At 41.2% G+C, this 10420-nt stretch overlaps 1 protein-coding gene across 1 annotated transcript; it reads left to right on the forward strand.

Moving 5' to 3' along the window:
• The first annotated feature begins 1013 nt into the window (after positions 1–1013).
• Positions 1014–10318, forward strand: dcaf12 (DDB1 and CUL4 associated factor 12). Its single transcript, XM_084021227.1, has 9 exons — positions 1014–1392; positions 2730–3020; positions 5544–5822; positions 6924–6984; positions 7181–7374; positions 7542–7607; positions 7701–7863; positions 8006–8184; positions 8328–10318. Exons 1-9 carry the CDS (start codon positions 1333–1335, stop codon positions 8484–8486), a joined length of 1452 nt encoding a protein of 483 aa, XP_083877353.1. The 5' UTR covers positions 1014–1332; the 3' UTR covers positions 8487–10318.
• Positions 10319–10420: the final 102 nt, after the last annotated feature.

The following is a 10420-nucleotide window of genomic DNA, read 5'->3' on the forward strand; positions in this document are numbered from 1 at the left end:
TGGAAAATCCTCACGATTAAATGTGCACATCTTTTAAGTGGTGAGACTGTTTATCGTTGCTGTTGTAGCTTTTTGAGCTTAATTTGATATTAGTTATTTTCTCAAGTATGGTCACATATTAGAAGTGTTGACATGAAGCTGGTGAGGAAGTACAACTCTCCCGCTCCTCATTTTTTCTCTTGCACAGCAAAAGCATTTTTATTCTCTCTGCTCGGTTAACAGCAACAATACACATGAATGCCCATCAAGGTATTGTCAGTGGCAACTAGAAACATCTAATTGTATGGCCTAGTCAGCAGAAAAAAAGACAATTATGCATCAGAACAGAGGCCATATGTGGTCTGCCGGAGCTCACCGACCGTGTTTAATAAACAGAAGATTATAAAGGCCATTAACTAAGTTAAGGTCCTACAAAGTGCCCAGTCATATTTGTGTGCCACCTTCAGAAAAATTAATAAAGCCAACTCTGGAGAATTTAGAATATTAGGATGTATGATTTCTCCCCTTTTTATTGTCCAGGTGGCTACTAGAAGTCCTCAATGCTCACAGTAACAATTACATATACCAGGGCATGGGTCATAAATAATAGACAAAACACAGCTCAATATAATTTGAATATTAATAATACGTTTTAACTAAATTTTGTTTCAAGTGTTGACAGTCCTATAATACAACTGCATGTTTTAACTCAACACAAACTCGATGAGTCATGATTTTATTCCATTTATATATGGCCTGAAATTAAATGAAAAAAATGAAAGCTTACTAATTACAAAAAATAATAATTTGTACATATTAAACGTACGTTATAATGTGAGTTAAATTGTCCAATTTAACTACGAAGTTTGCCACTGAAATAAAATAATAGGCTATGTTCACAACGAATAGAAAACAGAATCATCTGATCCGTGATACCACGCAGTTCGCGTGAACGAGCACGCATGACGCTCCCGTTCACGTACGACCTTGTTTTTGTTGATGTTTAATTTGAGTGCGGCTGCGCGCTGGTCAATGCTTTCGCATAGTCTGACGCGACTTGGCAGGGAAAATAGAGTGTGTGCCCTCTGGCAGTTGTTAGCTACCTTGTCGAAACTGAAAAAGTGGAACGACCCGATTGAGATTAGGAGCCTGGGAGGCTAGCGAGTGATAGTAGGTCTGCGACATTCTTAACCAGCGACTAACCCAACCTCTCCCGTATGTGATCGCCCTTGCTCGTCGTCGGACGCTGCCATCGAGGGCCAAGGAACAAAATAGCATATCGCCATTATATGATCCAGTGTCCAGAGTCACTTTTACCCTCCATGTGGGTGAGGGAGCTGTGTGTCTCTGATTATGGCGAGAAAAACAGTTAGCAGGAAAAGGAAGGCAGGAGAGCCCAAGGACCAACAACAGGTAGGCGGAAACCGGTGCAGATCCATATTAGCGAGCTAAAGCTAGTCAGTTATGTTAGCATGCTAACTAGCGTAGAGCTAGCTAGATTTTGATCTCTTGTCATGTAAGATGCAGACCGCTGGTGACATTTGAACAAATTAACCACTACAGCATAACAAATTAGACTACATGGACATAGCATGCAAAAAACCCTATCACAACTGTGTTTTTGTTCAAACAATACAGTGTGTTTCTGTTTGAATGTCAGCTAACGTTAGCATGGCGTATTCCAACGGGAGTCCGTTATCAACACGAGCGCTAGGTTAACGTTAGCCAACGGGCTAGCTACGTTATATTATTTAATTGTAACCACGATTGAATAACATGTCCTAACTATATAACATCGAAATCTCCTTGTTTGGTTGGAGTCATTACTTGTCATCCACTATTCACCATCCGACATAGCGTAAATATCCACTTAAAACTGAATTTATCTTGTAGTGTCCAGTTAGTGGGCATAACGTTGTAGCTAGCTATTCAGCTAATGTTATCAGAAACGTTATTAACAGTTAGCATAGCTAATATACGACAGACCAACTGTGGATATTGCTATGGACCTCCGCTGAAGTGACAGACAACATTCATCATAAGCGCAATCTTCTACAGACAGTACTGAACCCAGTTGTTGACCCCTCGAAATATGATTGACGTCGTTTGGCAGTATTGCTAGCTTTGATTCGCAGATACTGTACGATCTGCCTCTCCTGTTTTGTTTGTTAACGATGTCAGGGCATGTCTTGGGAATGTTGGGCCACAATCATTCACCAGTTAAACCACAGCCATATAAATAGATCTATTTTTCCCGTCTATTAATCACTCAGATCAGACACAAGTATCAAAGGCCACACAAAAAAACAACAACAACACAATATCAGATAGCACTACAGAGTCCTTTCACATCCAGGGAATACAAATAAACGTTTTGTTTGCCCCAAAGTTTAAATGAATGGTCAGACCGATGAACCTCATGTGGTTTAGTCTATACACTTTTATTAATGTGTTTGTGTCTTTGAGGTTTTTAATTTGATATTTTTTAACAATTGTAGTTAAAAGCATTTTTTTTTTTGACAGTTAGTGAGACAGTAAGTAAAATATTGTCTCAGAAAAAAGGGGGGACTAACGCCTTCGTGCTTCTCCACGCCACAATTTATTCAATCGTTCCAAACAGAATTGGAGTCCCCCTTTTTTTCTGGATGCTGCTGTACTGATAGCCTAGCACCTTCACATTGTGCGTATAATTAATCTCTCTAGCTCTGCAACATATTGGACTAAAAAGTGTTTTCCCCCTCTTTCATCAGCTGGGCTGGTGTCAAGCACCACACAAGCGGAGCCGTGTTTCTTGTTCATCACGTCATGCCCAGCAGTGGTGGTGTAGTCGGCGCTCGGTGGTATGTGCCCTCCGGGGGCGGGAGTTCAGACCTCAACAGCAGCATGAGTTGCGGTTCCAACGGAGCCTTCGGGGCTTTGCAGCCGGCAGGCTCCCTGGCATCCTCAAGGAGAGAGAGTTCTCTCTGGGGCGACTCAACAAGGTTTTTGCATCACAGTGGCTTAACCACAGACAGGTGGTGTGTGGGACCAAATGTAACACGGTGAGATGACATTTTGTTACTAACCTGTGCTTATTTGTTAGACATTCCCATATATTTCTAATACTTGGTGTTAAACAGAGAGTAATGTCACATAAATGGTAAGAGTATATGCTCTCAAATAATTTCATTATTAACAGAGAGGGGAAATTCTTAAATTATGGCAAACAAGTATTTAAAACCATTACCTTAAGTCTAAATGTTGATATCAGAGTAAACGTACTGCAAATAGAGCTTGTTTAGAATCAGTCGTGTCCCAAAAGTCTGCAGGGTTTTCCATTGCAGTGTGATGTAGTGCCTCTTCTCATTTCAGCTGACATTAGGCAAAGGCAGGGTACACCCTGGACAGGTTGCCAGTCTATCACAGGGCTGACATGTAGAGACAGACAACCACTCACATTCACACCTACGGGCAATTTAGAGTCATCAATGAACCTATCCCCATCCTGCATGTCTTTGGACTGTGGGAGGACCTGGAGAAAACCCACGCTAACACAGGGAGAACATGCAAACTCCACACACAGAAGGAACCCAAACCCGAACCGGGAATCAAACCTGAGACCCTCTCCCTGTGAGGCGACAGATTAATATCATATTTCATAAAAATACATTTTCTTTAGACCTGAGCAGAGGCAGTCTTTATTTCAGGTAATGTGGGGTGGCTCCACTATTTAAAGTGATGGTTCTGAGTAAAATGCACCCTAGGTCATTTCCACCATGACATCCAGCCAAATACCCCCTTGGAAGCATTTTAAGCGATGGTCTGCATTGGTCAAGATAGGGCTATCAGCCGAATGGCTTAGTACTAGCGCGACGGTACATCTTGATTATCTCGTAAATTACCCCACTAATAATGCATGGAATGTTACCAAACTTGTGCAGTAGTACACATAGGGTCTGGTCTGTACTCACAAAACGAGGCATTTGAAAGTTTGTAAGTACACCAGGAGTTTATTTAAAAGAACACTTGCCTGACAGCTTCTATCCTCGGCTACTAATGCTAACTAACACTACCGCAGCGTAGACGCTACTTCCGTGTTTACCCGGCCGATGCCGTGACGCGAGTTTCACGCGAGAGTATGAAAACGTTTCGCTGAATTTTTATAAATACTTGTATAATCAGGTCAACACTTGTCAACACTTGTTGACCTGATAATACAAGCATTTATAAAAATGTGTTGACCTGATAATACAAGTATTTATAAAAATTCAGCGAAATCTTTTCATACTCTCGCGTGAAACTCGCGTCACGGCATCGGCTGGGTAAACACAGAAGTGGCGTCTACGCTGCGGTAGCATAGCAGCCGAGCATAGAAGCTATCAGGCAAGTGTTCTTTTAAATAAACTCCTGGTGTACTTACAAACTTTCAAATGCCTCGTTTTGTGAGTACAGACCCTATGTGTACTACTGCAGAAGTTTGGTAACATTCCATGCATTATTAGTGGGGTAATTTACAAGATATACCCTCTGTACCATAGCGCTAGTACTAAGCCATTCGGCTGATTAGCCCTATCTTGACCTATCTTGACCAATGCTGACCATCGCTAAAAATGCTTCTGAGAGGGTATTTGGCTGGATGTCATGGTGGAAATTACCTAGGGTGCATTTCACTCCGAACCCTCACTTTAAAGGTACTAAATTCAAAACTCAGAGCATATTAAGTCCCTTAAATGGTGACTCAGCTAATGGTGCTAAGACGCTAACAGTGCCAGGGCTGACAGCTAACAGTGTTTATCTGGAGAGAACCAGAGGATGGGTGCTAAGCTTCCACAGCAACTGCCTTATCAGTTGTAACTGCAGTATATAACACAGTGCAGAGCAGTGGCCATGAGTTAACCAGTGGGGCATGCTCACTCTGTAAACAAAGCACAGAGAAGGTTGGATTACAGCACGCACAGAGGGAGAACAACATAATTCTCTGCTCAGATAAACAATACACCACAATCTTTACATAGCAAATTGTTGTTTGCTGCGATTTTAATGTTGTGAATATCATTTAGAGAACCTTTACCATTTTGGTGGTGTCATAAGCCTTTCATACGCAGTACACAGTGGTTGATTGTTTAGCAACTCCTATTTTAAGTCACTTTGTGGGGTATGAGTTATTGCCTCACGTTTCTTCATATCTAGTTCATAAGTGAGGATAAGATCACCAGGCAGAGTTGTGTATGCTGCTTATTGTTGTTGTACCTTCAAGAGAGAATCCTTCATCATTTATTGATCTGAAAAATGAGTTAGGCTAATAATATCATGCACTATCATTTCCATGAGATAACCATGTTTAAATTTCTATTATGTAGAGGGACAGCATGTCTTCTTTCAAAAACTTATTTTAAAATTAAAGTAATATCCATGGCTTTCTTTCTTAAATGTTTCTATTTAATGCGTATTGTCAGCCCAGTGTTTTAATGAGGTCACTGCACACACACACACACTTTCTCTTAGTAGTTCTGGCAGATTTTTTTTTTCTTCTTACTCCTGATTTTCATATTCTAACCAGATGCCTTTCCCTTCTTTACCTTTAGCTTTTTGTAGCTGATGTCCTGACAGGGCAGATAACACGGATTCCCATGCTGAAGGACAGGGAGTGTCATGGTGGAGGCTCTGGGGCGGTGGGTGCAGTAGTTGCGGGGCGGCATTACCACCCTACAGGAGGCTCTCGTGCCCGACTGGACCAGCAGGGCTGTGGGATCCATGCTATTGAACTCAACCCCTCCAGGACACTGCTAGCCACCGGAGGAGACAACCCCAACAGCCTGGCAATCTACCAGTTGCCCACATTGGACCCTGTTTGTGTGGGAGATGTAAGTAGTTTGGATCTGTTTGGGTTTACTGACATCAAGTAATGGCATATGATTTCTGATCCTCTCTTTGCCCACTGTAATTAATTCTGTAATGATTCTTGCAAACTATATTGAACTGTGTGCACCAGCCACCATGTTTGAGCCTTGTAAGCATTGAGGGATTGCTATATTAGAGGCTCGTCTATCAATATTGTTGAAATGATGTACACTGCTGTTCAAAGGCTTAGTCACCTGTAATAAAGATGTTTTTCTCGTTACCTTAATAATGACTATTTTAACAGAGACAAAAAGAGTATCATTCAGATACCGAATGTATTTTCAACATTTGAAATCAAGATGATTTTCTGTTGACTTCCCCCACGGTGTTGCATGATGGGAGAATATTGTTATTGTATTGTAAAAAAGTGACCTTTGATTATTAAGGAATCACATGGGTGTTTGAATTTGGGCTCTACATATTTTGGTAGCGGTTTTTCTTTGGGCCTCATATTGTGTTATCCAATTTCACTTCCCTTATACATCTATTCTAAAGAATAGTTTTCCGGAAGCCATACACCTCGTATTCCACATCGTTTTGGGGATTGTTATGTACTAAATCAGGAACTTTTTTCTATTTAAATGTGAAGATTTGGATGCTAAGCCTCCATTTTATGTTACCAATGACTGATGAATAGATCTCATCTACTCTTGTTCAACTTATTTAACAGAGGGATCTTTTGTCTATTTCTGCTCTATCAGTTTGGATGAACCATTGGACAGCCTTTTGTTCTCAATGTGCAATACAAGATATTTTGCACCCCCTTCATCCACCCACCCCAAAATAACATCTCTTTGTAAAGATGACTTTTGACCACCTAAAAGCATTAAAGACGATTCAAAAATATAGCGTAATCCTCTCAGACATCTGACTCTGACGAATCCAGCTTTTGTGACTGACTATCCCAAACTTTTGAACATAAGTTCATGTATATTTTGTTGATATTTCCAGTATATATATCCAGCCTCTGTTTAGCATTAGATGTTCAGCAATTCAAACTAAAGCAGACCAGGTTGCACAAGATGTCTTGCTTTGATTCACATTTGTAGCCATTTCTTTTTCAGGAAGGTCACAATGACTGGATATTCTCCATAGCATGGATCAGTGACAACATGGCGGTTTCTGGTGAGTTCTCTATATTAGTTAAGTATGAATGAACACTGCTTTGTGAGCATTGGGTGAGAACCATTACATTCCTGCACAAGTCAATGCCTTCTAGATTGCCCGACAGTGCTGTGTTTATTCGTCACTTTTTGCTTGCAGTTAGTAGAAACGTTAACACTCAAAGCTGTATTCAAGATATGCCTGTGTATCTTTCTAGGGTCCAGAGATGGCTCCATGGGCCTTTGGGAGGTGACAGAGGAAGTAATGAGTCAGGCTGAGCGTAGTCAGAATGAGGAGGCAGTACCCTCATACGCCCACATTTCCCACCGTGCCCTCAAGGACATCCCAAAGGAGTACACCAACCCATACAACTGTAAAGTCCGTGCCCTGGCCTTCAACAACAACCATAAGGTAAGATTCATCCTTACACAAATGTTGGGATACCACGGTTGGTGCTGTCTGCAAAATATTCAAATCAAAATCAAAATGGATGTGCCTGTTGTTTCTGGGTTCTTCCTCCACCCATTTCAGCATCAGTTTCTTCCAGCTGTTTTCTCATGTGTGTTTTCCCTTTCCAGGAGCTGGGTGCTGTGTCTTTGGACGGCTATTTCCACCTCTGGAAAGCTGAGCACAACTTGTGCAAGGTAAATCTCATTACCGTCTGACTGCTGTTTTTGACATCATCCGTGCTCCCATCCGAGTTCCCATTTACCATTTTTATGGTTTTTCCCCTCTAGATACTGTCCACCAAGCTGCCTCACTGCAAAGAGAATGTGTGTCTGGCATATGGACAGGACTGGTCAGTGTATGCTGTGGGTTCTCAGGCGCATGTTTCCTTTCTGGATCCACGGCAGCCGACACACAGCATCAAGTCTGTCAATTCAAGAGAGAGAGGCAGCGGTAAGTGATCTGTAAACTACAGGAATGGCACACGTGGAAAGCAATTGACGGCCTCAACTACTTCATGAAGTTGTTTCCATATTAAATATTGCCGTTTTTATTTTTTAGTAGCTTTGCATTCAAGGTATGTTTGTATGTGCAGGGATCCGTTCAGTGAGTTTCTACGAGCACATTGTGACAGTGGGCACTGGCCAAGGTTCCCTTCTCTTTTACGATATCCGGGCCCAGAGATTCCTGGAGAACCCTTTGAATCCAGCCGGAGGGTACCGGAAGTGCCCAGGAGATGGCATCCTCAAACTCTCCACAGGGAAAGGCTGGCTGGTATACACTTTTTTGCCTATTTTTCTTAAAAAATTAAAAAATAAATAAAGGAGAATTGTCATCATAGATTACTTGCATTTTCACAACGTTTCCTTCCTTTTCTCATCACCCATAACCTCCTTCTCCTGCTCTCCAACTCTCAGAATCACGATGATACGTGGAGGAGTTACTTCTCAGACGTTCATTCTTTCCCCAACGCGGTGTACACCCACTGCTACGATGACTCTGGCACCAAGCTGTTTGTAGCGGGTGGACCACTCTGTTCTGGCCTGCACGGCAACTACGCAGGACTGTGGAGCTAGCCTCTCCATCACCTCCATCGCTTTGTCACTGCGTCCTCGTCCAGATGTTTTCCTAATCAGTCCCTCCATCCTTCTCCCTCCTCAAGTCCCTTTGGTATCGCTCTTGCTCATTGAACTGTCACTGTTTTTCCTCACACGTGGACTCAGGAGCATGATCTTGCCCCCACTTTATCACGGCTTTGAATATCGTTGTTGTGTATGTTTGTGTCTACCATTATTCTATCCCTTTCTCCTCCATATATTCCTTTGCTCCTTCCACCTCTAGCTCAGCTACTAAGTTTTTTTTTTTAATATGAAAATGTACAAACGATGAACTAGTAATTTTCAAGAGCTGCAAAGTCTGCCACTGAGGAACTCCTGAAGAGTTTTGAGAATCATCAAGAATAAAGTAATACATGTTTTCAACATTTATAACATCCAACCCACAGGGATTAGGCTATGGTCTTTTGCTGGCTTGTTTTTGTATGTAAGGATAGTGTTTGCCGCTGCTTCCTCTGTGATAAAAGACGGTGTCTTTGTGAAATACCTGTGGAATTTTTCTCCTGAGTTCCTTCTCGTTCGCTCACTGAAATGGACGGCAATAAAAGAGAGGGTGAGAGGAAGAATGACTGGAAAGACGATACTTTTGAAGGACTGAACTGGAGTGCAGTTTGATAGAGAATATTAACTGGTTGGAACAGCTTGTCCTGTCCCACAACAATCACCAAGAACTTCTCTCGTCTCGTGGCAGAAGTAAAAACAAAGGAAGCTAATCAAAATGGGACTTTGTGTTCATATAGTCTTCTCGCCAAGCTGATGTAAAGGACAAACATTAAGATTGCTAAATGCAGTGTTCTGCTTTGAGTTAATCCCAACAAATGAATATTTTATTTTTGACTGTGTGTGATTTGAAAGGCATATTCCTGCTGATATTCTAATTTGCTTTATGTGTATTTATTTTCCCCTTTATCCGTCACCTTTTATTTGGTTGGTCAGGGTTGTTTATATCTGCTTCTTTTGAAGGAAATATCGTCTATTTGCCCTTTGCTTATGTTCCTGTTCTCTTGAACTGGGATGCTTTCAGCAGATTTGTTCATTAGTGGTGTTCAAATCTGATCTGTAAATGTTCTGGTGTTACTAGAGAATTTATCCTAAGATTTTAATTTTTGGTAGCAAATGAAATATGATGGTTGATGGATAAAGGCGCCTGTAATGACTGGGTTAAATCCCCCCCCCCCCCAATTTTGGGACTCCTCCACAGGATCTTGGAAGATCTGTAGTAGCTCACTTTGATCTTCTCCACCATCAAGCAAAAAGGATGCAAGGAGAACCAATTGAGTTTTTGAACTCTACCCTCAAGTTTGATGCTGCAGGCACATACAGTTGTTGTCACAGATTTTTTTCTTCTTTTCCTTCTCTTTGAACCAAGGAGTGAGTGATTCTGCTCTTTTCCTTGTTTGGTAGAGGCAGGGTAGGCTTGAGTTCGTTTTTGCCTTGCTCGGGTCTTTCTGTGAAAGACTACCACGGGCGATCACAGTTTTCCTTTTCTACATGGAACTTTTCTCCAGTTTTCATGATAATGACATATTGAAAAGAGAAACCCCAATTACGACCATAAATTGAACAAATAACCAACACTTTGAAAGTGTATTTTATATATAAATGTGTATATGTATGTGTAAAATACATAGGGACAATTGCATACATTTTTATGTATATGTCTGAGGAAGTGTGTGGATTGATTGATCTGTCTACTTGGTGATGCCCTGTTTTTTTTATACATGCCTCATGAATGTTTTTACAAATGACTGAATCTGAGGATATTGTAAGATATAAACATCTAAGAAAAACAAGCTATTACATCTTTAAAAAAAAGAGTAAATAATAAAAAATTAAATGTATTTTGCTGTAACGTTTCTTTATTTCTTTTTTGATGCCCAGTTTGAAGATTCCCT

Source organism: Eutrigla gurnardus, assembly GCF_963514095.1.
Source record: "Eutrigla gurnardus genome assembly, chromosome: 2".
Lineage (NCBI taxonomy): Eukaryota > Metazoa > Chordata > Actinopteri > Perciformes > Triglidae > Eutrigla > Eutrigla gurnardus.